Genomic DNA, 26798 nt, shown 5'->3' with positions numbered 1-26798 from the left:
TGGGTTTATTGACCATTTGTGTTTCCTCTTTTGTGAATTAGCTATTTTTTTTTTTAAACTGATCTCCCTGTAAAGTTTTTGGTTATATATACTGTAAATACTCTCTTAGCATTTTAACTTTTTTTATGATTCATCAGTAACAAATAAGTTTTAAATTTTGATGCAGCCAAGCTTATCAGTATTTTCTTGACAAGAATTTTAAAGCTCTGCTTTTCAAATTTTAGATTATAATCTACCTACAAATAAATCTGGGATATGATATGAGATGGATTTAATTATTTTTTTCTTATAGTTAACAACTGTATAAATACCATTTATTAAATATTTTACTCTTTCCTCAGTGATCCAAAATGCCAACTTAAAATTAAATTACATTGATTTTTCACAGTCACTTATTTTTCCAAATAAATCTTCATACTGACTTTTCAAGTTTCACTATATGCCCTACTGGGATTCTACTTAAAATTCATTTACAGATTAATTTTTGGAGAACTGACACTTTATCAAACAGAGTCTTCTCAATAAGCTTAATATACTTAATTCATTCAGATTTTTGCTTATATCTTTCAATAAAGGTTTTTACTTTAGAGACCTCTCAGAAATTTTTCATTCCTGTGTATCCCCCTTTTGACCCAAACTCCTGATGTCATCACATTTACAAAAGCCCAGCTAAGATATCATTTACTTCTACAAATATTTTCCTAACTTTCCAGATTCAATTAGACACTCCTCCTCCATGTTCTTAATTTTATTTATTCATTCTTTACTTAGTATGACCAAGAGTTGTGTCAGGCACAGAGGCTATATATATACCGGTGAATAAGGTAGACAGTCCCTAGCTTCATAGAGCTTCATTCTAACAGGAGACAAAGAATAATAAACACATTCGAAGTGACACATGGTATTACCAGGGAAGTATACTGTGCTATAAAAATACTTGAGAGAGATATGTAACTCTTGGGGGATGGTTGGAAGCAGGGGAGATGGCTGGATGGGGGGGAGAAGGTGTCAATTACTGCTTTTCAAGGAAGTAACATGTAGACTGAAACCTGTAAGAAGAACAGAAGTTTAGCAAACACAATAGTGACTAAATATCATGGCACTGACATCCCTGTCTTACTCTTGATTTTACTGGAAGAGCTCCACTGCTTAACTGTGAAATCATCTATTCTCTGAATATGTTTCCTCCCTTGACACCATTTCTTGGCTCTAATACTGCCTACAATAATCATTAATTGCTCTCTGGTTCTTCTTTCTTCCTTAAATGCTAGCATTCTCCATGGCTCTCTCCTTTTCATTTCTTTTTTCAATCTAAATACCATTTCTAAAGCAAATTTTCCATTTTCAGAGTTTCAAATATGGATTTATGTACTAAGGACTCCCAAAACTTTTACCTTTACCTCACTCCACTACAGATTTTCACATGTGCATTTCCAACTACATACTAGATGACTCTCTATATGTTCCACAGAATCCTCAAGCGTTAGACATATTAACATTTGATCTTTTTAGACATGGTATAAACTTCCAACTAACCAGTGAAAGCAGATCTCCCTCCCACATTCAGAATCATCATTCATAATGATATGAATGAGTCACTATTCTGAATGTATGTTGGTGAGTATGCTCTTCTTGAAAACCAGTTTATAAAATAAATGCAGTTACTAAAGGTTTAGGAATATGAAGGTTGTTTCAAAGACTGAATAATCACAGAATTTTTTACTATTATTATATTTTTAACCATAGAATTTTATAGGCCAGGTATGAGTTTATTTTTAAATTTTTTAATATATAAATATGGCTAGGCTACTAGTTGCCATTCAATCAAACACAAATCTAGATATTGCGGTGAAGGTATTTTACAGATATAATTAAATTCCATGATCAGTTGACTTTAAGTAAAGGAGATTATCCTGGATAATGTGGGTGGACCTCATTCAGTTAGTTGAAAGGCCTTAACAATGGGGCTGAGATGTCCCTAAGAGAGAAAAGAAACTCTACTTATGGACAGCAGCTTCAGCCCACACCCATTCATTCTAGCCTACCCTTCCTGATAGCCTACCCTAAGGACTTCAGACTTGACTAGGTTGCCCCTACAACTGTGTAAACCCAATCTCTCTCTCTATATTTTCTTATGTCCAAAAACCAATTCCTTCAAAAACCTAGTTAACCTTCTGGTCTATTCGTTTCCAATCAGTTCCATGTACCAGTGACTACACCCAAACTTTTTTTCTGGACATGGTTTTTAAACCTATTTTTTCATCTTAATCTTATAATATATTCCTTCCTCTCCATCCCACATTAGACCATCACCATCTCTTACCTGAACTAGTGATTGAAAAAGCCTCCTAACTGGCTTCTCAGATTAGATTTTTTCTCCTCTATCTATTCTCCACACTGCTGCCAGAGGTCTCTTTCTGGAAAACAAATATGATCATGTCACTATCCTTCTTTAAAATTTTTGAAGTCTTCCTATGTACAGGATAGAGGTAAATTTGTTTTCTATTTCATTAATTTTTTAAAACTCTTATTTCCTTCTATTTTTTTTTGCATTTAATTATGTTATTTTTCTAACTTATTAAGATGAATATATAGGTCATTGATGCTTTTCTCCCTAATAGAAGGTTTTAAATTCTCTCTAAAAATTGCTTTAGCTAATCATATCAATTCTGGTATGTACTATTTTCATTACCCTTTAGTTTAAAATATTTAAAATTTTCTTCGACCAATGAGTTATTTAGAAATTTCTGTAATATCCAAAGCAGAACTTTGTAAGTTCCAATAGGAAAATAGCAGCAGTTTATTTCCAAAACTTCCCACTTTCCCCCTAGAACTCATTACAGAGCAACAAAGATAATCTGAAAAGAGAGAGTGAAAAGAAAAGAGAAGAAACCCTATATCTTCAATGAACCTAGGAGACAATTAAAAACTGAAAGTGCCAAATTGTAAGTAAATACGGCCCAAAATACTTGGGATTAGTACTAGTAGAACCTCTGCAAGGGAGAAAGTCATGAAAGATGAAAGAAAGTCTAGTGGGGCAGCAGCAGCAAATTTTTACTCCAGAAAGAGGGTCTTATCCTAAATGGGACCGCAATGTTCAGTACTAAAGCTGAATGGGGGTCTCGGAAGGAATTAGAGCAGAGTGCAGGAAGGGTCACGAGTGCCAACTGAGGGAGAGCTAGAAGCGACAGGCCTCAGAGAGGACTCCCTTTTAAAACCAAAGCATGCGTTTTCCCTCTGCAATTTCAAACATGAAGAAGTGTTAAATGAATAGTACAGTGAACTACCATACACCCTTCACAGATTCTTTAACTGTTAACATTTGAGCACGCACTTTAAAAGGCAAGAGCTGAATTCCTTGGTAGCAGAAAGTCCTTAAACATACATGATTGAGAGGCAAAGGAGATGTGGCTTTATTCTGAAGAAAGAATCCATCAGAACAGAAGAGAATAGAGGTCTTGAGCAGAGAAACCTGGAAAACAACCTTGCTCCTAATGTCCTGTCCCACCTCCTTCTCCCACTCCAGTCTCTTCTAATAGGTGGTTTGAGAAAACTGATCTCTTTCAAATACGAGTAACAAAAGTGGCAAGTATCCATACAAAAATACCATTTAAAAAATGTAAAAAAGCAGCACAACATCCCAGACAAAGAAAACTCAACAGAATATACCACCACAAAATAGATAAAACTATAACACTACTTTTCAATATGAATTTGAAATTGCTTAATGCAGCTATGAAGAAAGATCTCAGCGCAGAAATTTAAGAACTCAGGCAAAGACAAACAGGTAAGAGGAGAAAATGAAATAAGCACTGCAGAACTCATGAAAGAAAAGGAAGAAAAAGACTTTTTAAATTAAAAAAATGAAGACAAAACTACAATGAGCAAATGGTAAAAATTATACCATAAAAGAAACAGTAAAGAACAAGCAAGACAGAATTTTTTTAAAAGAAAATAAAACGACAGATTAAAAAAAAAAGATAAGAGTTGAACCTACATCCTCAAAGGGGATCCCATGTTTTAAATAAAACTGACTCAAAATAGTCAACATTGAGTAAAAAAATCTAGCAAAATAATTGTAAAAAATATTTTCAGCAACCAGACAAAAAAAGAAGGTACTTATAAGGGACAAGAAAATCAGCTGACATCATAATTCTCTACTGCAAATTCAGTGTCAGAAGACAGTGGGAAAGTATCTATAAGAAACTCAAGAAAGTATGATTCAGATAAGCCATAATGGAAAAGAATATTAAAAAAAAGAATGTATCTATAGCTGAGTAACTATGCTGTACAGTGGAGACTGGCACAATCTGTATATCAACCATACTTCGATAAAAAAATAGAATTAAAAAAAAAGTGTGATTCAATCATTTTATGTCTAACCAAGCAGTCCCCTTTAGAAATAAGGCTATAGACAAGTGGTTTTCAATATGCAAAAACTCAGTTCTTACTCATATGAGCCCTTCCTGAAGTAACTTGAGGACAAACTACAACCAAGGGATGACAGGAAAAATTTCAGCAAAAGGACTTGCAAGTAGCACCAATACACATAACTGTAGATTTAAGATGAAAACAAATACACATACAGGTGACAGAATGGAATGTAACTGTTACATGCTCAAAAGCCATGGGAATAATAGTATATACAAATACATGAAAAACAGAACAACCATAAAAAGTAGAATAAACTTACTGATTGCACACTTTACAGCAACAGAGTCAAAGTTGAGAGTCAAGCAGTAAAAATTTAAGTAAAATCATAACGAACAATAAAATAATGCTATATTGGCTAAAACTAGTTAATAAAGGAGAAGAAGGGAAAGAAGAGAATAAAGTTAATATAAAAGTTACTTGTTAAGAAAAGCAAAAGATACTGCTTTAAAGAGGGAGAAAGATGAGTATTAAATGAAAGTATGAAGGTAACCACTGATGGGGTTTTAAAAAGCACAGAAAACAGACCACATGGATTGTAATCCTTCTGTTAAATAATGTAGACTTTTGGCCCAAAAAGTACAAAAAAAAGTCACTTTATCATTGTAAAGGTATAAATTACAACAAAGAATAAAGATAGGTATACATATGCTCCCAATACTATGGTAGCAACATTAAGAAAGTGGAAGTATAAAAAGAAATAGAAACACAATAGGAAGTTTAAATTTATTTCTCCCATTCTGAGACAAGTAAACAGAAATAAATAAGGAAATAGATGATGTAAACAACATAATCAAAAGTGAAGAGCTGAATGATATTCATTTAACTCTATCCTAAAAAATGACTGTATCTTATTCTCAAAGAGCTACTGAACTTTCATTTCATAAATTCTGATTATGTTAGGTTACTAAAATAAAAACCCTCAATAAATTCTAAAAACAGAAATACAAACTACATTCTGATAAACAACGCAATGAAACGAGAAATTTACAACACTATCTGAAAATAAAAATATCTTCAATCGAAAAGTCTCTCAAACAACATTGGATAACAGGGGAAATGAAATCTGTGGTGTTTTGAGAAAATAATATAATCCTGTGGGATGCTAGTTCCTTGACCAAGGACAAAACCCAGACCCTCAGCATGAAAGCATGGAGTTCTAACCACTGAATTGCTAGGGAATTTCCAAAATAATCATTTTAAATTCTTTTTTCAATGAGAAAAATGAAATTAACTGAGTCACTGCTATAGTTCAAAAAGTTAGGAAAGGGACTTCCCTGGTAGTCTGGCGGTAAAGAATCCGCCTTCCAATGTAGGCAATACTAGTCTGATCCCTGGTCTGAGAACTAAGATGCCACATGCGAAGAGGCAAATAAACCCACACATGGCAACCAAAGAGGCCCGCTGAGCCACAACGACTGAGCCAGTGTACTCTAGAGCCCACGCGCCACAACTAGAGAAAGCTGGCGGGCCACGAGAAAGACCCAGTGTAGGAGAGAAAAAAAAAAGTTACGAAAAACAACTAAATTAACTGAAGAAAAGTAGAGGAAAAAATTTATTAAGTTAAAAGAGAAATTAAGGAGTCAGAAGACAAAGCCAGAGAGCTAAGAAAAAATTTCATAAACCTCTTTGGCGGAGGCAGGTGGCAGAGTGAGGAGCAGAAAACAGGTTGATTAAAGTACTACCTCTCCTAATTAAGAGTAAAAAGGACAAAGCACAAAGATTAAAAAGAATCAAGGGGGATAAACCATGGAAATAGATAAAAATTTAAAAAAGAGACTACTTAGTAAAGATATAGATAAAATATATAATTTTCTAATAAGATATAACATACCAAAACTGAATACAGAGAGCCTAAACAGACTGACTTTCACAAAATAAATGAAAGCTTTAAAAGAACTATTCACTGAACAAAATGAAACAAACCAGGCTACAAAATTTCACATGGGAATTTCATGAAATCTTAAAAGAGCTGATAATTTTAATGCTATTTAAAAACTGCTGTACATTTTAGAGCACAGGCAACTTCCAAATTTTTTGTGTAATTAAACATTAATACCAAAACTTGAAAAAGACTGCATAAAAAAAAGAGAAGATTGCAGATCAGATCAATCTTGCTTTTTTTTTTGCAACTTGATTAAAAAGGTAAACTGTTAAAAAACAGAATTCAGCACCACATTAAAAGAATCTAGAAACACAAATTTAGTTCAGTGTTTTTTAAAAAGAGGAGAAAACAGCATATAAAGAACTCCCCAGATACTAAAAAGACAACTGACAAAAAACATACATTATTGATCGAAAGTACTCAATAGAAACCAACAGAGGCTTCTAAGCATATACAAACATACATGCACCCATCATACTTAATGCAGAAACACTGAAGCATTCCTTCTAAAGTAAGGAATCCAAAGAGGATGCCCACTACTCCCTAACAGTTAACACTGTTCTATCTAATTAGTCAATATAACCTGATAAAAAATATTAGAGGTGTAAAAATCCAAAGAGGTAAAACTATCACTACTGCAGACAAAATGATTATAACCTAGAAACTGCAAGGAAATAACTTGAAAAGTTAATGGAATTCAATAAGGCAGAGAGAAAAAAGTTACTATATAGAAATTAAAAGACTTCATGTATATAAACAATAACTAGTTGGAATATAAGTTCATTCAATAAGAAAAAAAGAGAAAGAGAGAGAAAATATCCAGGAATGATAAGAAACGGCAAATTTTATGTGAAAGTGGTAGTCACTCAGTCGTGTCCAACTCTTTGTGATGCTATGGACTATAGCCCACCAGGCTCCTTTGTCTATGGAATTCTCTAGGCAAGACTACTGGAGTGGGTTGCCATTCCCTTCTCCAGGGAATCCTGCCAACCTACGGATTGAACCCAGGTCTCCTATATTGCAGGCAGGCTCTTTACTGTCTAGGGAAGGAAAACTTTAAAACACTCCAGAAGGGAAAAAAAGTAATCCTGAACAAATGGAAAGGCACAGAATTTTCTTGGACAGAAAGACTCAATAACTTAATTAAAAAATATAATAGAGTCAAAGTAATAGCTCATCCTCCCACACCCACTACATCTGACAAGGTGTTTCTAAAGCTTATACAATGATATACACAAGAACAGCCTAGAAATCTTAGAAGAGAAAAATGACACCAGCCCTAGTTGATATTAAAACTTACAAAAGAAAGGATCGACTGAGACACACACCTGTCACCAAAAGAAAAATTTCTACATGACAAAAAGCAAAAATAATATCAAAGATTAAAAGACAAATAACAACCCAGGGATAATATCTGCAATTCATACCACAGAGGGCTAATCTCCTTGATTTAGAAAGCTCTCTCAGTAAATAAGACCAAGAATTCAACAGAAAAAAAGGAGCAAAGGACATAAAGAATTAATTTTTTAAAAAAGAAATAAGGTGATCCAAACATATGAGAAAAGATGACCAAATGCAAAATAGTACATAAAGAAACTATTTCTTCCAAATTTGATTGACAAAAATCTAGAGTTTGATACATCTAGTGGCGAAGGTACAGGGAAACAGGTAGCCTTATTTACTTATGCAAAATATTTACAATCTCATTGGATGGCAATCTAGCAGTAACAATCAAAATTAAAAACATATCTGTCTTTGACCCATCAATCTCATCTCTTGGAATCTATCTTAAAAATACAAATATATGAATGATGTTCTGAAATGGAAAAAAAACAAAAACATATCTAGTATAACACCTAAATGAAAATGAAATGTTGGTTGCTCAGTTGTGCCTCGACTCTGCGATCCCATGGACTGTAGACCGCCAGGTTCCTCTGTCCATGGGATTTTCCAGGCAAGAATACTGGAGTGGATTGCCATGCCCTTCTCCAGGGGATCTTCCTGATCCAGGGATCAAACCCTGGTCTCCTGCATTGCAGGCAAATTCTTTATCATCTGAGTCACCAGGGAAACAGTCAGTATACACCTAAAGATGACTTTAAAAAAATCTTCTCAATACATCTTCACAATGGCAGATGCAGCTGAAAATGATGATGAGACTATGCACTGATGTGGAAAGTTCCAGGGATCCTTGGAGGAATGGCTGATGCCAGGTACAGAGGAAGAAATATAGGATGAATCTGGAACATTCTGCTGTGCCAAAAAGCAAGAAAGCTATCAAAGACAATGAATTACCAACAAGACAATGTACTTTTCCAAATAGGAATTCCATCTAATGCAAAAGGAAGAACAGTAAGAAAAAATTCTAGTTGGTAATCCCCACTGAAATAAACGACTCAGGTGACAATAGTCAATGAATGGAGGATCAGGAACTGAAAGACTGATTGGCAAATGCACAGTGGAGAGCTCTGGCGTACTGATCTCTGGACACACTGATCAATCTTAGTTACCAGTGAAGCCGGATCTACTACATACTGGGTGCCTCCTAACCCAATGCACGATGGAGCACTTATCAATCAGAAGTGAATCAAGCTTCAAGCACCAACTTCCATTTCCAGGGAATATAGGAGATAAAGGAACAAGGGAATGACACTACAAGAAAACAAAAGATAAATCCAGATTTTTGGATATTCTAGAGGAAAAGTGAAAGTTTCTGCAACAAGTCAATGACATAAAATAGGAAAAAACAAAACAAGAGGAAAGGAAATGGGACTACTACATTTTTAAAAGGCTAAGTAGCCAAATATGATGTGTGGATTTTGCTTGCATCCTGATTTGAACCAATTAACTACAGAAAGATACCTTTGAGGCTATCAGGGAAATCTGATTATGGACAGGGAATTAGAAGCTATAAATAAATGATCAAATTTTCTTACATACGATGGTGGCACTATGACTGTGTAGGAAAACATCCGTATTTTCAGAGGTGCATACTGTAGTAGGGACAAAGTAACATGCTGTATGGGATTTGATTTAAAATTACTACAGTAGAGGAAGAAATGTATATAGTTTAAGCAAAGGTAGAAAAATCTGGACAATCTCAATAATGGATACACATAGCAGTTTATCATACTAGTCTCTCTACTTCTACATGCGCTTAAAAACATTCTTTAAAAAAAAAACAAATAAACCTAAAAATGAGAATACAACTAGCGCAACATTAAACATCAGTGGCAGGCATAATCTACAGGTCACGAAGACCAGCAGTCTTCTTCTCTTCCTTTAAAATATGTATTTCATAATGAAATACTGACATCTAGTTAAGGACAAAAATGAGTTATAATAGCTCAGGTGATCATGTCACAGCTTTTATATTTGTTTTCATTTGTTTACTTCATGTTTAATAGCATTCCAGGAGGAGTTCTGTATAAATGTTTTCTAAATGAAATGTAATAAAAAATAAAGGTTTTTCTTAATATATGTTTGTCTTAATATATGTCCAAATATTAAGTCAAGACACCAGTACGTATAATTATATATAAAACGTATACACACACACACAGACCATACAGAAATCAACCACCCAACACAGAATATGGTTTAAATTCCCTTACCATCAATATTAAGCATCATTTTCCACATGGCAGGCCGAACAGACTGATGAAATCCAAACCAAACTTCCCTGCCCCCTCCCAGAGGGTGGTCGTATCCTTCTGGAGCTGAGAAAAAGGAACGTCCCACAGGTGTATATCTACAAGAATTAAAATGGCATATTCAATCTTTTCCTTCTCATTAAATATTTAAATCTGAAGAACAGGTGAGTCTAGAGTACATAATCTGAACTTATCATAGTAAAATGCCAAGCATTATGAATATATGAAACTAAATGTTTTCCAAATTTGTGAAAGCAAAAAGCAGCTATTCAAAATGAAAAAAATCCCTCACTGAAATTCTCTATACTTAAAACTAACATTAGTTTGAGTAAGGCTTAATTTTATTTAAAAAGTTTTAAACAATAGTTCGAATCTTAAAAAATGCCACAGAATAAACAATCACTGACCAAAAAGCTACTTCGATAAATGTGTTTGTAAGACAGTATTTTTCTTCTTTGGCCGCACTGTGCAGCATGTGGGATCTTATTTCCCTGACCAGGGATTGAACCCGCGTCCCCTGAATTGAGAGCGCAGAGTCTTAACCACTGACTGGACTGTCAGGAATCTCAAGACAGCATTTTTCTTTAAAAAGACACACTGATCTTTTACATACACACACAGATACATACATACATGTGTGAGATGCTAATGAAATTAGAAGAGTAACAATTTCAACATAATTTGATACTGTTATAAACATAATGAAATCACCTTTAAGACAAGGTGATTTAACTAAAATACTAAAACTGAAAATGTATCAGTTACTCAAGATGGATAGCTCCTAAGAAAAAGGGTTAGACATTTTTTTCTGAAAAATATCCAACAGAATAGCTAAGCTAATGATGTACACTTACTTTCATAAGTCAGAAAATTTTATGTAACTTACTTCTGTCATCAAATTGGTATGGATGCTATTCCTCAACTGAGATAATCAAAATATACAACATCTGAAGGTTAGCCAAGGAAAGACTGCAAGACCTATTCTTGGGAAGACAGCTTTCCTACTTAAAATCTAAAGAGGAAAAAAAAAAGCCAGAAGCACCCACTTCATGGAAGGCAGATGTCGTAGCACCACGTCAACGGCATGGACAGGGTTAGTGCTGATTGGCTTGTCTAATTCCAGTGGTTCGGGCAAGGTCCGTCCTGTCAGTACTTCATGGAGTAGGTGCCAACTCACCCGAGACACAAATTTGATTGACACTTTGAAAGGTCGATCTTTTCCACCTTCTCCAGGTAAAGTAACATCTAAATCTACCTGTTGATGGGAAAAGAGTCAACTGGTAAAAGTTTTAAAAGATAAATATAATTATTTGTAAGTTTAACGTATAAAAATATTTAAGAGAAAAGGCAAATACAAAAAAATAACCAATCTCAATGTCAAATCAATAGACTAAAATGTCAGTAAGTCATTTATGCTAGCACTCTTTGTCACTGAAAAACATGGAAATGACTTAAATGCCCATTTAGGCATTATAAAAAAAAGAATGAGGAAGGCCTGTTGGAACTCCTATGGAATAATTTCTAAGCAATATTGTTAAAAAGCAAGTACAGAAGATTATAAATAGTATGCCATCTTTTGCGTGAGAAAGGGGGAAATAGAAAAACATTCATGTATCTGCTTGCTGCTGCTGCTGCTAAGTCACTTCAGTCGTGTCCGACTCTGTGTGACCCCATAGATGGAAGCCCACCAGGCTCCCCCGTCCCTGGAATTCTCCAAGCAAGAACACTGGAGTGGGTTGCCATTTCCTTCTCCAATGTATGAAAGTGAAAAGTGAAAGTGAAGTCGCTCAGTCGTGTCCGACCCTTAGTGACCCCACGGACTGCAGCCTACCAGGCTGCTCCATCCATGGGATTTTCTAGGCAAGAGTACTGGAGTGGCTTGCCATTGCCTTCTCCGATGTATCTGCTTATTTCTGTAAAAAGAAACAGCAAGCATGAATCAGAAACAAGAAAAAGCAGCTAACTTTCAAAGGATAGGAAGGAAAAGACTGGAAGAAATAAGTGAGGGATCAACAATTCTGAGCATATTTTCCAGTGTAGTTTTGATTTTTGGAAGCATGTTAAATTAAGTTCTACAACAACAAAAAGTCAAATAAGGATGGATGGGAAAAGATAAAATTGAATAGATAACAAAATCAAATGAAACCAATGCAATTCAAACAAATAACAGCCAGATTGAAAGAATACTAAAAAAAATAAAAAACACTAATGCAAAACTTCTGAACATAATAACATATGTTGACTACACTTTCAGTTAGAGGTGTGGGAGAGCAGTGAGTGGGAAAGAACTACATACAAAATAGAACCTTAAATTCCTACTATCAGATTTGTTTTCTATAGTGACATCATGCAGTAATTCAGAAACTATTTTATATGTACTGTATGAATGAATAAACGCGTAAAAGTGGTGATATTTTGCGGAGTCGGGTTTAAAGGAAAAGAAAGTTACAAATATACAATGTAAGGAGTAAAGGAAGAATCCAGTGGGGATAGATTAGAACTAGTAGAATCAGTTTGAACTCAGCAATGAGCACATCCAGTAACCAGATTTTGACTTCTAAATTGAATTCCTCAACTAAAAGAAACCAGTGCACCTTTGAGATATGGCTAGTTGTAGGACTATCAGAGGGAAAACATAAGATGAACCTGGAATATCTTGGGTCCAAAAGTAAGGAAGTACTCAAGAAAAAAAAGATGTATCATGACACACCAATTTAAAGGGGCTCCTGAAGGACAAATCTGGGACAATCTGGGCAAATAAATAAGGATAAATAAACAGAAGAGAAGAAAATGTGCTCCCTTACAGTAGAATAGCAATTATTAATGTAGAAGGAATGACAGAATTAGAAAAATAACCACTGTTATATAATAATAATCCTTCCAAGCAAGAATCTTCAGTTAATAAAAGTCTAATGAGAATCAGGATTCTTGAAAGTATCTCCCTTATTAATTAAGTATCTTTGTAAGTTTAAAGATAATCAAAAGAAACAAGCTTTGAGCACTTCAAGCACTTTCTATAAGCGCTTAAAAATATCTCCTTTTCTTAAAATTTTGGTGCAAAGAATAAAATCAACATAGTGAAAAAACAACCTATGGAATATGAGGAAATATTTTAAAACATATATCCCATAGGAATACATAAAGAATTCCTAAGACTCAACAACAAAACCAAATAACCCAATTAAAAAATGGGCAAAGGAACTGAATACACATTTCTCCAAAGAAGATACAGAAAAGGCCCATAAGCATAGGAAATGGTGTTCTTCATTAGTCATTAGGTAAATTCAAATCAAAACCATAATGAGCTATTACCTCACACCCATTAGGATGACAGCTATCAAAAACTGACAAACCCACAAATGCTGGCAAAGGTGTGAAGTATTTGGAACCTTTGTACACTGTTGATGGAAATGTAAAATGGTATAGTTTCTAAGACACTATGCTAAGTAAAAGAAGCCAGAGACAAAAGGACAAATACTGTATGGCTCCACTTATATGAGGTCCCTAGAGTAAATCCACATTCAAATGGGAAAGCAAACCAAATGTCCATCAACAGATGAATGGATAAGTAAAATGTGGTATATTCATACAATGGAATACTATTCAGCATTAAAAAGGAGGAAATTCTGACACATGACAAGATGGATGAACCCTGAGAATATTATGCTGAGTGAAATAAACCAATCACAAAACACAAATACTGTATGATTTCACTTAAATGAGGTACTGAGAGAGGTCAAATTCACAAAGACAGTAAGTAAAAAGATTGTTGCCAGGCACTGAGGGAGGGAAAATGGATAGTTAACTGTTTCATGGGTAAAGAGTTTCAGTTTTATAAGATGGAGATTTACAGTGGCAATGGATGTGAATGTACTTTGCCATTGAACCATATCTTAAAAATTGCTCAGATGATAAGGTTATGTGTGTGTGCATGCGTGCTAAGTTGCTTCAGTTGTGTCCAACTCTGCGATCGCATGGACTGTTTGTTGCCCACCAGACTCCTCTGTCCATGGGATTCTCCAGGCAGAATATGGGAGTGGGTTGCCAAGCCCTTCTCCACGGGATCTTCTAACCGAGGGATCAAATCTGCGTCTCCTGCAGCTTCTGTACTGCGGGTAGATTCTTTACCACTGAGCCACGAGGGAAGCCCAATGTTATATCTGTTCAATGTTCAGTTGCTCAGTTGTGTCCGACTCTTTGCGACCCCATGAATCGCAGCACGCCAGGCCTCCCTGTCCATCACCAACTCCCAGAGTTTACCCAAACTCATGTCCATTGAGTCGGTGATGCCATCCAGCCATCTCATCTTCTGTCATCCCCTTCTCCTCCTGCCCCCAATCCCTCCCAGCATCAGGGTCTTTTCCAATGGGTCAACTCTTCACATGAGGTGGCCAAAGTACTGGAGTTTCAGCTTCAGCATCAGTCCTTCCAATGAACACCCAGGACTGATCTCCTTTAGGATGGACTGGTTGGATCTCCTTGCAGTCCAAGGGACTCTCAAGAGTCTTCTCCAGCACCACAGTTCAAAAGCATCAATTTTTTGGCGCTCAGCTTTCTTCACAGTCCAACTCTCACATCCATACATGACCACGGGAAAAACCATAGCCTTGACTAGACGGACCTCGGTGGGCAAAGTAATGTCTCTGCTTTACAATATGCTATCTAGGTTGGTCATAACTTTCCTTCCAAGGAGTAAGCGTCTTTTAATTTCAAGGCTGCAATCACCATCTGCAGTGATTTTGGAGCCCAAAAATATAAAGTCTGACACTGTTTCCACTGTTTCCCCATCTGTTTGCCATGAAGTAATGGGACCAGATGCTATGATCTTAGCTTTCTGAATGCTGAGTTTTAAGCCAACATTTTGCCTCTCCTCTTTCACTTTCATCAAGAGGCTTTTTAGTTCCTCTTCACTTTCTGCCATAAGGGTAGTGTGATCTGCATATCTGAGGTTATTGATATTTCTCCTGGCAATCTTGATTCCAGCTTGTGCTTCTTCCAGTCCAGCGTTTCTCATGATGTACTCTGCATTTAAGTTACATAAGCAGGGTGACAATATACAGCCTTGACGTACTCCTTTTCCTATTTGGAACCAGTCTGTTGTTCCATGTCCAGTTCTAACTGTTGCTTCCTGACCTGCATATAGGTTTCTCAACAGGCAGGTCAGGTGGCCTGGTATTCCCATCTCTTCCAGAATTTTCCACAGTTTATTGTGATCCACACAGTCAAAGGCTTTGGCATGGTCAATAAAGTAGAAATAGATGTTTTTCTGGAATTCTTGCTTTTTCGATGATCCAGCGGATGTTGTCAATTTGATCTCTGGTTCCTCTGCTTTTTCTAAAACCAGCTTGAACATATACTTTACCACAATTATAATTAAAAAAACAAAATAAAACTCTACTCCCCACAAAAGAATGAAGAATAACTTCAAAGGAGAAACCTGGCAGATACCAACTTTACCAAGTGATCAAAGTTAACCTCACCGTTAGTGAAACAAATATATATTATGTGCCTCCTGATATGATACACTATAAGGAAAGAACACTTATGCAATTTTCCTGCCCCAGAACCTCAATCAGAATCTAATCAAGAAGCTCCAGAAAACCACAGAGGGACATCCTACAAAATAACTTGGCTGTAATCTTCAACCATGCTAATGTCATAAAAGAAAAAAAAAGGCTGGGAAATTTTCCAGAACAAAGAAGACAAGGCATCTAAATACATTCAGGTATGGCAGAAACCAACACAACACTGTAAATTTCCTTCAATTAAAAATAAATAAATTAAGAAAAAAATAAATACATTAAGGAACTTGGATTGGATTCTGTACCAAAGGGGAAAAAAAATGCTAAAGGAAATCACTGGAACAAATGACAAAACTGGACTAAGGGCAGATCAGACAAAAATTTACCAACATAAAATTTAGGGAAGTTGGTAACTGTACTATGGTTTTTATCCTTGTTCTTAGGAAAAACACACTAAAGGGTATAAGGTATGAAACCTACTCTTGAATGGTTCAAGAAGAAATAAGTATGGATATGTATCTTTATATATAGCTGTCTCTATAGACACAGAGAGAGCAAAAGAAAAAAGAAGAATGATAAAACAGCAAACTGTAAGAATGCAAATCAATCTGGGTATATATGAGTTCTCTGCATGAATCGTACAACTTTAAGTTTGAAATTATTTAAAAATAAAATGTTAAAACTGATAAATGATACATACAGACCATAACAAAATGGTCATAAATGCATTTAAAAGACACTGCAAATGTACAGTTTCCTGATAAAGGAATGCATCTTAGCATCTTACCCCTGTAGTTGCCACCGGAAGTGGATTGGCTGTGTAAAGGCTTCTTTTTCCATCATAAACTGGTCTACGGTCCCCAAATATAGTCACTTTAAAATGCTGAACCATTGAGTCAACCACCTCCCTAAAAAAGGGGAAAAAAGCATTCATATAATCCTCTGCATGATGAAATACAAAAATCTTAACTAAAGTAGTTTCTTACACTATTTAAAGCTGTCACAAAATTCTAAAAGATCATTATATATGACAAAGATTTTCCCTTCTGGATTATAGTTTAGGATACCAGAAAGACTGATTTCTGGGAATGATTCCAGTGAATCATTTAATTATTCTGGGACACAGTTGACCTGCAAAATATTATCCTTATAGATGATCTAAAGTCCCTTTCACCATTTAGGCACTAACTGACACATTTATCAAAGAATATGGCGCTCAAATAGCACCTAGTACATATACCTTTTAGAACACTCACTTCACTGTAGTATTGGTATTATATACTTCTACTAGACTGTGGGATTTTAAGAGCAATAAACACACCTGTACTCTGTACCCCTCCATCCCATTCCAATGGTATCCAGCCAACAAAAATGTTTTGAAACCTCTATTTTTTACCCAGCAAATATTTTTATCCTATATAGTTACATGGAAAGATATTTTAAAAGTTTCTTTTTGAGACATTTAAAAAAATTGCAGACTATAGAGAGAATAACACCAAATATCCACAAATCAATATTTATCTTTACACACACATAATTTGCAAAAGCAGCAGAAATATATCTAGAAGGGTATGTACCACATAGATACAGTTGTTAGTTACCTCTGGAGAAAGAAGTGAAGAAAAGAATGATTTTTTATTTTGTTTATATAATCTAAATATATTACAATGGCAGTATACTCACATAGTACTAATATAATTTATAGTACATTTAAAAGAATGAGAAAAAAATTTTCAATTCTAGCCCAGTCAAGTAGAAGAGAAAGGAGAAAGAAGCATTTTCTGGAACAAAATTAAGCTGATTTGACACCCAGAGAAACTTTCCAAATGCTCAAAGTTTCTATTTCCCTCAACTTTCAATTTTATTTTGCAAGTATTTCTTGCACCACTCTTTTACTTTCTATTCCAATTACCGCCAACCTAAAACCTCATGTCCTACTACCTGGATTATTTTAATTTTTAGGCCTTTAATTTTTTCTTCTCCGGCCCAACTTTTATACCACTGCCACATGAGCCTCCAAGCCTCACTTTTACTCTCCAGATACAAAAGGTTAAGTTAATCATGCTCCTCGGTTCATTGCCACATTATCATCATTCATCCATTAAGACCCCTAACTCTCTTCTCCTTCCATATCCATTTCCCTATTCCTATTCTTCTCAATAAATTATTTTCTCTAACATGTTTGATGAACATCCTTCTGTTTGTATACATTCCAACTTTACCCTCTGCATAAGGTTTTTAAAATCTATTTACATTGCTGTGGGCCACTTGGTTCATTGTTTCTGACTGATACTCTTGGACTGCAAGGAGATCCAACCAGTCCATCCTAAAAGAAATCAGTCCTGAATACTCACTGGACGGACTGATGCTGGAGATGAAACCCCAATACTTTGGCCACCTGATGCAAAGAACTGACTCATTTGAAAAGACCCTGATGCTGGGAAAGATTGAAGGCAGGAGAAGGGGACAACAGAGGATGAGATGGTTGGATGGCATCACCGACTCGATGGACAGGAGTTTAAGTAAGCTCCGGGAGTTGGTGATGGACAGGGAAGACTGGCATGCTGCAATTCATGGGGTCACAAAGTCGGACACGACTGAGCGACTGAACTGAACTCTACATGTTGTTTATCTGGTCTCCCAGCAATACAGACTCAGTATCTTTAACAGTTAGCCACCAAGACAATGCATTATCTCCTTCTATGTCCCTTTATGAACTTGTGTGAGAATAATCTCTGGCTATATACACTGAGGCACAGAACTGCTAGGTCCAAGTGAATTTTATCAACTAAATGATGAAGGACTGCCAAACTGCTCTTCAGAATGCCTGCACTAAACCATCCTCCTGGAGGTTCCTATTTCCCTACTTCTGTGAACTCCCTGTTTATTTCCTCTGCTCATTTTCCATTGGGTGCCAGTCTTCTAGCTGAACTGAAGGAGTTTCTTTGTTATTCTAATATTATTTCATTAACAGGTTTAGTTGTTGCAAATATCTTCCCCCCAAATGTTATCTGCCTGTTAACAATGTCTATGTATTTACTGAACTGAAAACGTTAATGCTGTATCATCAAATGAATCGTTTTCTTCAACTTATGGTTTCATTTTTTAAGGATTTAAGAAATACTTGTTAATATTAAGTCACAAAGATGTATTATGCTTTATTAACTTTATAATTTTATAAGTTTTCCCACACTGTCTACTAAACAGTCTATACTTAACTGATCAATTTTAATTACAGTTTACCTTAAGTTCTGAACTGAGTTTTCTATGTTGTGCCAGCGGTCTACTTGTCTGTTCCTGGACAAGTATCATACGCTTCCATGATTACTGGGGTGTTTTATTAAATTATAATGTGGGGCAGGGGAAGTTCCTTTTCTTTCTCTAAGTTAACTTGGATATTCATGGAAACATTTATCAAAATAAATCTGTGAAGTTCTCCCCAAACTATTAATACAATAAGCAAAAGAAACATCTAGCACCCTACATATAATAAGCAATCAAAAAATATCTGTTGGTTAAGAAACTCTCAAATGATACAAACACAAGAAAGGCTAGTATGCCAAAAACAAATTAGTAATGTTAAAAGCTACTGACAAACTGCAACAATAAACAAATGAAGATGAAATATAATAAGGGTAACTGTAAAGTCGAAAAACTTATGTTTGAAAAGTTCAATGGCAATAAAAATAAATTAAAGGATCTGAACTTATCTACTGCTTTCATGCAAAAGGGCTTTGTGCCCTGCTTAGTCACTCAGTTGAGTCTGACTTTTTGCGACTCCTTGGACTATAGCCCGCCAGGCTCCTCTGTCCATGGGATTCTCCAGGCAAGAATACTGGAGTTTGTTGCCATGCCCTCCTCCAGGGGGTCTTTCCAACCCAGGGATAGAACCCAGGTCTCCTGCACTGCATGCGGATTTTTTTACCGTCTGAGCCACCAGGGAAGCTTTAGATGACTATAAATCCAAAATCAACTAATATTGTGATGTAGTTTCTTCAAAATTAAAGTCAGGTTGCATATATTTAAAAAGTCAGTATAAAGCAGGTAACCTTCCCACCATCTATTACACAGGTCATTCCATTCAATTTGGAAAAAACCTAAGACCATAAAAGATGAAACACAACCAGAAGAAGATAATTGTGATAGAATCTCACATAATATAAATAAAAATAAATCAAAGTAAAGACTCTTAGTCTGGAAATAGGAAGGAGTCAAAGGAAATTAGAGAAGTCTTCAGTTATTTTGACAGACTGTCATGTGAAAACCTGAGTATCTTCCTTGTATGGGAGGACAGAAATCAGACAAATAGTTGGAAAATATAAGGAGCAGTATTTTGGAACAAAAATTTCCAACATTTTCTAACCACCAGAGTTATTCACAAGTGGTTTACACTATCTCATAAAGTACCTGAGTTCATCCTTGCTAGAACTGTTCAAGGAGCTGTTATGCCAGGGAAGATACCAACTAGAAGATCGAAATGAATAATGTCTACAATCCCCTCTAACAGTAAAATTTAATTAAGAGAGTATCAAATATGAAATTGTAGATTTTATCATAGTATAAGATTCAGAGACTCCTTTATGTGTAATTACACCAAAAATTTATTTGAACTCGAGACTTCAGAGTCTTTACAGAATGGTATTAGAATTATAGATACATTGAGCAATTTTAACTTTAACCTTTCACTAATACAATGTAATTTGACTTTTAATGGAATTTTATTGTTCAAGTTAACAAACTGACAAATCCAGGGACTGCAACTTTTCGTTTTTTATCTCAAATGATACAGTGGCAAAGGGTAGTTTATCAGAATGTCCATCAGGAAGGGATGTAAAACTGGAGGAAAAGCTCTCCAATATACTAATTTATCTAGAAGTCATCTAGTCAGCTAGAGCAGCAAAAATACTCACTGAATTATGAAGAAAGTCTGAACTGAGAAACGGCCAATTTGAAAAATCTTTATAATATGTGGTAACATAATTACTGGAGAAAAAATAAGCAGACAAGAGGTTTTAGTCTCATTCTGCCATTAAATTGTTAGGAAATTTACTTGGCCTCTCTGAATTTAGTTCCTTTATCAATAAAACTGAGGTAATAGTCTTGGACTGTTACAGGGATGACGTGGGATATCAGTGAACGTACCTTGGGGGAAAAAAGTAAATATGAATGGTATTATTTTTATATAAAAATTTAAGCATAATTACCTCAAAAACGTGCTTCAACAATTATACTGATGTACTGAACTCTTCCAAACAACTAACAGATACATTATAATGTACCAGCATCAAATACTGTAAATAATACAAAGAATGAATGCTGGTAATTAACAGAAACTGTGAATGGAATTTTCTCCATAGTGTAGTTGGGGAACACTAGGCAATGGCAGCCCACTCCAGTACTCTTGCCTGGAAAATCCCATGGACAGAGGAGCCTGGTAGGCTGCAGTCCATGGGGTCGCAAAGAGTCAGACATGACTGAGCGACTTCACTTTCACTTTTCACTTTCATGCACTGGAGAAGGAAATGGCAAACCACTCCAGTGTTCCTGCCTGGAGAATCCTAAGGACGGGGGAGCCTGGTGGGCTGCCGTCTATGGGGTCGCACAGAGTCGGACACGACTGAAGAGACTTAGCAGCAGCCTTTTATTATAACAACTGGGAGGGGGGTGTCTTTTGTTCAAATGTAGAAATTTCAGAACAATATTTTAAGTGTGTATTGTTAAGCCAGCTTCTTAGCTTACAATAAAAAGTAAAGCTGCTGCTGCTGCTGCTAAGTCACTTCAGTCGTGTCCGACTCTGTGTGACCCCACAGACTGCAGCCCACCAGGCTCCTCCATCCGTGGGATTTTCTAGGCAAGAGTACTGGAGTGGCTTGCCATTGCCTTCTCCAAAAAGTAAAGCTACAATAACCAAAATACATAAAATATTTTAACTTCTAAAACAGCATGCAGGAAAGAAAATCTAAATAACTGGGAATAAGAATTTCTAACCACTTTTCAGTGGCTTCCTTTTACTAATAACCTTAGTCTGAAGAAGGAAGAATTCTTGCAAAGAATAATATGATGCACTTCTGATGAACCTCAGGATACAATTTTTAAATTCTGAAGAATATCTGGCAGTCACTACAAAGATGGAACCTACCTGAGTACATTAGGTCTTACAAAGGGCTACAGCCTACCTTCCCACTCTTACCTCAACCACCACTTCCTACATTCTGGTACCAAGTCTTTTGATTCCATCATGCTCTGGTGCACAGACTGTAAAGTAAAATTTAATATTGGTTTCAGTAAGTTCCACTTTATCACCTGACTCATACAACAGAAAAATGGTAGGAAAGGGAAACTTTAACATAAAAAGGAGGAGAGGAAATTATTTTCCTTTCCTGTTAATTGTTACTATAAACTCACAGACATCCATCTTCATTCATCTCATTTTTAAGTACCTCTTAATTCTCTACTCCCTAAAGGTAAAATGGGAACTAATACATTAGTCTTTAGGAGAAGGCATGAAACAGTATATTCCTCTAAAGTGACTTTTCACCTTAATTTCGTATTCCCCGCTAATAAACTAATCTGTGACTACAGCACAGACAGCATAAAGGAAGATGGCTAAAGTATGTGCTGTGCTGAGTCACTCAGTCGTGTCCGACTTTGTGACCCCACGGACTGTAGCCCTCCAGGTTTCTCTGTCCATGAGGATTCTACAGGCAAGAATACTGGAGAAGGTATAACAATACTGCTAAGATACAACAAGATGCTGAAATCACCTAGTGGTTTATAAAACACAATGAAAACAGCTCAAAAGTCTCTTCTAGTATCCTTCCAACTTCTAATTTAACTTCATACCTCTGTGCTAAGTAGCAGAGAGGGTAGCCAATAAATACTTTTGTGTCAAGATAAAGTTTAAAGATGCAGAGTAGAGTTATACTTTAGATCAAATTTTTAATACTTTACAAAATTCATAGTACATCAGAGCATTTCAGCATAAACTATCTTCACTGCCAGTTCACATGGGTGTGAATTCTTTCATAACCTTATACAACCACAATAGTTAATTTAGTAACTACTTCTAGTATTCACAAATGATTGACAGAATAGATTGAATAATAGATTTTTAACTCAAGGTGGCTTACACTAACAATTCTCTTCTAGAACACTCTCCTTCAGACCACCACTGACTTCTCCAGACACAGTCTCTTTTCAGTCTCTATATTCCTGGCTTCTTTGAGCATCTGCAACTGTGATCTATCCTTGAAAATCATGATACTTGACTTACTTTCTCTGAAACACCTTCTACTTTGTCCTGGTTTTCCTACCTTTCCAAACTCCTAAGTGTCTTCATTGACAAACCTGAGTCTTATCCCGGGAATCTACTCTCAGTCTTCTTGACTCTATGCACTCTCCCTAGCTTTTAACTATCACCTCGTTCCTGGTGGCTCAGTGGTAAAGAATCTGCCTGCAATGCAGGAGATGTGAGTTCGATCCCTGGGTTGGGAAGATCCCCTGGAGAACGAAACGGCAAGCCACTATAGTATTCTCACCTGGGAAATCCCATGGACAGAGGAACCTAGTTGGCTATAGTCCATGGGGTTGCAAAAAGTTGGACACGAATTAGTGACTAAACAGCTGCAGCAGCAGCATAAAATATTAAACAGTTCAGCAAAGAGGACAGCATAGGGAATTATAACCATTATCTTTTAATAAACTATAATGAAGTATAATTGCAAAAAATACTGAATCACTAAGCTATACACCTGAAACTAATGTTATAAATCAACTATACTTCAAATTTAAAAAAGCAAGTACTAGAGGTGCTAGGGGGTATGCTGGAGTATGAGAAAAAATCGTTAGAAGTATTAATATTTAATTTTCATCTAACAATTACTAATTAAGATGGACTAAAATCCTTGAATAGAGATTGACACGGGTGCCCTCACTTAGTCCACATGAGATGGTCAGGTGTAACAACACATGTAGGTACACAAGAAATCCTAAGGGAATAATGGGATTTCTGTAATGTGGGTTAACAGTGAAACGCTCACTCATTCATTCATTTTCAGCAAGCTGTAACTTTTTTCTGTTCAAGTGTGTAGCACATATTCTATCAGGTTTCTGGTACAGAAATCAGAACATTTCAAATTACTATAGTCTTAGTTTATTTCAAATATTGTTTCCCACCTTTAATTTTTTGATAGTTATGCAAAGTTAGAATAGTAGTATAATTTTTTTAATTAAAAATTTAATTTCTGTGTATAAATATATATGTTTATTTATTGTTGAATGAGTGTGTGAAGCCACTCAGTCGTGGCCGACTCTTTGCGACCCCATGGACTGTTTGTTGCCCACCAGGCTCCTCTGTCCATGGGAATATGGCTCTCTACTCTTTCTGAATTCACAAGCCTTAGCATGGATTTAAGATCCTTCATAACCTATTCCCTGGTCAACTTTTCAGACTCTTTCTACTCTATTTATACTGGCCGATTTCTGTTACATAAACATGTTATACCTTTACTCATGTTCTCAATATGGAATATTCTTTCCCCTGTTCCACCAGGTAACTATTCAGCTCAGATAGCATGTCATCTACTCTATCTGCCTCCATAACCAAAATCGGGAATCAGAACTCTTTTATAAAAAGCATACACCACACATCTCACAGAACTTGTCACTCAACACAGACTATAAAATCCTTGGCAGGAATCATGTCTTATTTATCTTGTTATCTTCAGAGCTTAGCACAGTTCCTGACACAAAACAGAAGCACAATACATTAAACAGTTAAGAAAACACAGGGAAGATTTTTTAAATGATCTTTAAGTTTTAAAAGTTACTGTAGGATTTAGAATTATAGTACTAGTCAGATCCATAAATGTTGAAATCTAGTACCAATAGCATTCTTAATTGGTACAATAATATAGCACATTCAGATAACTGCTTTAAATTAACTCAGTCTAAGGAAAAAAAGGAGAAGGCTAGAAGTAAACAATCAAGGCACATCCTACACTGTAATTTAATTAAATCTATATAAATGGATAGATGTTAAAAATAAACCCTACCTACTAGTCCCTATGTTTAGACATATCTTTATTTACAACAGTATCTTTGAAAAGTACCTTTGAATTTCAAATATAGGAACATCAGCCAAAAGATTAGTGAGTAATTTATTTAGATGCTACTTTAAAAGAACTTTGAGATTTGAAATATTCACCATCTATTAGCTTTCTTATCTTACAAGTGACTAACAACTAACAAGGCAAATAAAACTTGCTTTTAAAAAATTATATATTTTGTATGGTATAGTTTCCCCAAGACAGCAGAACATGCAAAACTAAACCATTTAATTTTCACTGGTAGTGTTTTTTGGGGGTATGACTTCTAAATCATTTTAATCAGAAGCATACCTCTCAAAACACACTAAAAGAAAGGCTAACAAAAGAAAAAATAACTAGACTTCATCAAAATAAAAAATGTGTTTCAAAGAAAGTGAAAATGCAAAAGGAATAAAGCCAACATTTTACTTTTTATGGAGTATAATCTATTAAATGCCAAATCATTATGTTGTACATCTGAAACTAATATAATATTGTAAATCAACTATATCTCAATTTCAAGAAAAAAGAAAAATTTTTTAAGGGAAGTAAAAAAGGCAAGGTGCAGAAAAGGAGAAAACTTTTGCAAATCATCTTATCTGAGAAGGTATAAAGAACTCCTACAACTTAGTAACAAAAAAGGCAAATGATTTAATTTAAAAATGGGCAAAAGACTTGGACAGATATTTCTCTGAAAATATGCAAATATCCAATAAGTACACAAAAAGATGCTCAACATCATTAGCCATCAGGGAAATGCAAATCAAAGTAACAATGTGATACTACTCAACACTTACTAAGATAGCTAGTGAAAAACAGGTAACAAGCGTTAATGAGGATGTAGAGAAATCGGAATCACCACACAGTGCTATCAGGAATGTAAAATGACGCATCCACTTTGGAAGATTCTGGCAGTTCCTCAAAAGATTAAACATCGAGTTACTACTTGATTCCACTCTTGGGTATACACTCAAGAGAAATGAAAACATGAATGTGAATAGCAACATAAATCTTAAGAGCCAAAAAGTGCAAACAACTCACACGTCCATCAATAAGTGAACAGAAACACAAAACATCCATATAATGGAATATTATTAAGTAATAAAAAGTAATGAAATACTAATAGATACTACAACATTAAGGGACTTCTCTGGTGACTCAGACGGTAAAGAATCTGCCTGCAATGCAGGTAGACACGGATTCAGTCCCTGGGTTGGGAAGATCCCCGTAGAAGGAAGTGGCTGCCCCACTCCAGTATTCTTGCCTGGAGAATCCCATGGACAGAGGAGACTAGTGGACTACAGTCTGTGGGGCTGCATAGAGTCGGGCACAACTGAGCGACTTACACTCACTTCTTTCTGTTACAACATTATGTGAAAACATGTGAAATGAAAGAGGTCAGTCACACAAAAGGCCACATACTGTATGATTCCATTTACATTGAAATGTCCAGAAAAAGCAAATCTACAGAGAAAGAAAGTAGGCTAGTGTTTCCTCCCTCCTCCCAGGGATGCAGGGAGGGAGGAAATGGGGAGTGACTGCTAATGAGTGCGAGATTCCTTTGGGAGAGGACAAAATGTTCTAAAGTATGACTGGGGTGATGGTTGTACACTATTACTGTAAACATACTAAATAACACTGAATTGTACATTTTAAATGAGTGAATTGTGTACCATGTGAACTGTATATCAATAAAGTTGTTATTTAAAAAAAGAATGTCCCTTTCTTGGAACACTACCCTAGTATAACACTGTCAATAATATTCCTAATAACAAAAGAGAGTTTCTTCAAACACTCTGACTTGTGATGATTTCTACATAAAAGTCAAAATCTTTTCAATATAGATTTATTTTTTCCTTCTAAAATTCAACCATCAGAATTATATTACATCTGCATGCGATATGCACAAATATTCAGCACTATGTCATTAATCGTAATAGAATAGTAATGAGTAAAGAATCCGCCTGCAATGCAGGACACATAGGAGACGCAGGTTCAATTCCTGGGTCAGGAAGATCCTGTGGGGAAGGAAATGGCAACCCATTGCAGTATTCTTGCCTGAAAAATCCCATGGACAGATGAGCCTGACAGGGTGGCAAAGAGTCACAGCTGACACGACTGAGTAAACACAATCATACTAATATAATGACTGTAAGATATTTAATTTATGAAAGGAAAAAAATTTGATCACTCTATTACCATTTCAAGATTCCTTCAAACC

At 35.6% G+C, this 26798-nt stretch overlaps 1 protein-coding gene across 3 annotated transcripts in view; it reads right to left on the bottom strand.

The window, feature by feature from the left end:
- Nucleotides 1-26798, bottom strand: part of AGO3 (argonaute RISC catalytic component 3) — a 132175-nt gene that overhangs the window by 68833 nt on the left and 36544 nt on the right. The window contains exons 2-5 of one of the 3 annotated variants that reach the window (XM_055402950.2): nt 21682-21746; nt 16279-16399; nt 11016-11224; nt 9931-10067 (exon numbers count right to left, since the gene is read on the bottom strand). In XM_055402950.2, coding sequence (XP_055258925.1) covers nt 9931-10067; nt 11016-11224; nt 16279-16399; nt 21682-21731 — 517 coding nt within the window. In that variant the 5' untranslated portion in view covers nt 21732-21746. Of the gene's footprint in view, nt 1-2323; nt 2413-9930; nt 10068-11015; nt 11225-16278; nt 16400-21681; nt 21747-26798 lie in introns of those variants that run through there. The other 2 variants (XM_055402949.2, XM_088835135.1) reach the window with 2 other exon arrangements.

The sequence above is a fragment of the Moschus berezovskii genome, chromosome 4, assembly GCF_049115385.1.
Source record: "Moschus berezovskii isolate FMDL1 chromosome 4, NW_MosBer_1.0, whole genome shotgun sequence".
NCBI classification, from domain to species: domain Eukaryota; kingdom Metazoa; phylum Chordata; class Mammalia; order Artiodactyla; family Moschidae; genus Moschus; species Moschus berezovskii.
This window is presented reverse-complemented; position numbering and strand designations above follow the sequence as displayed.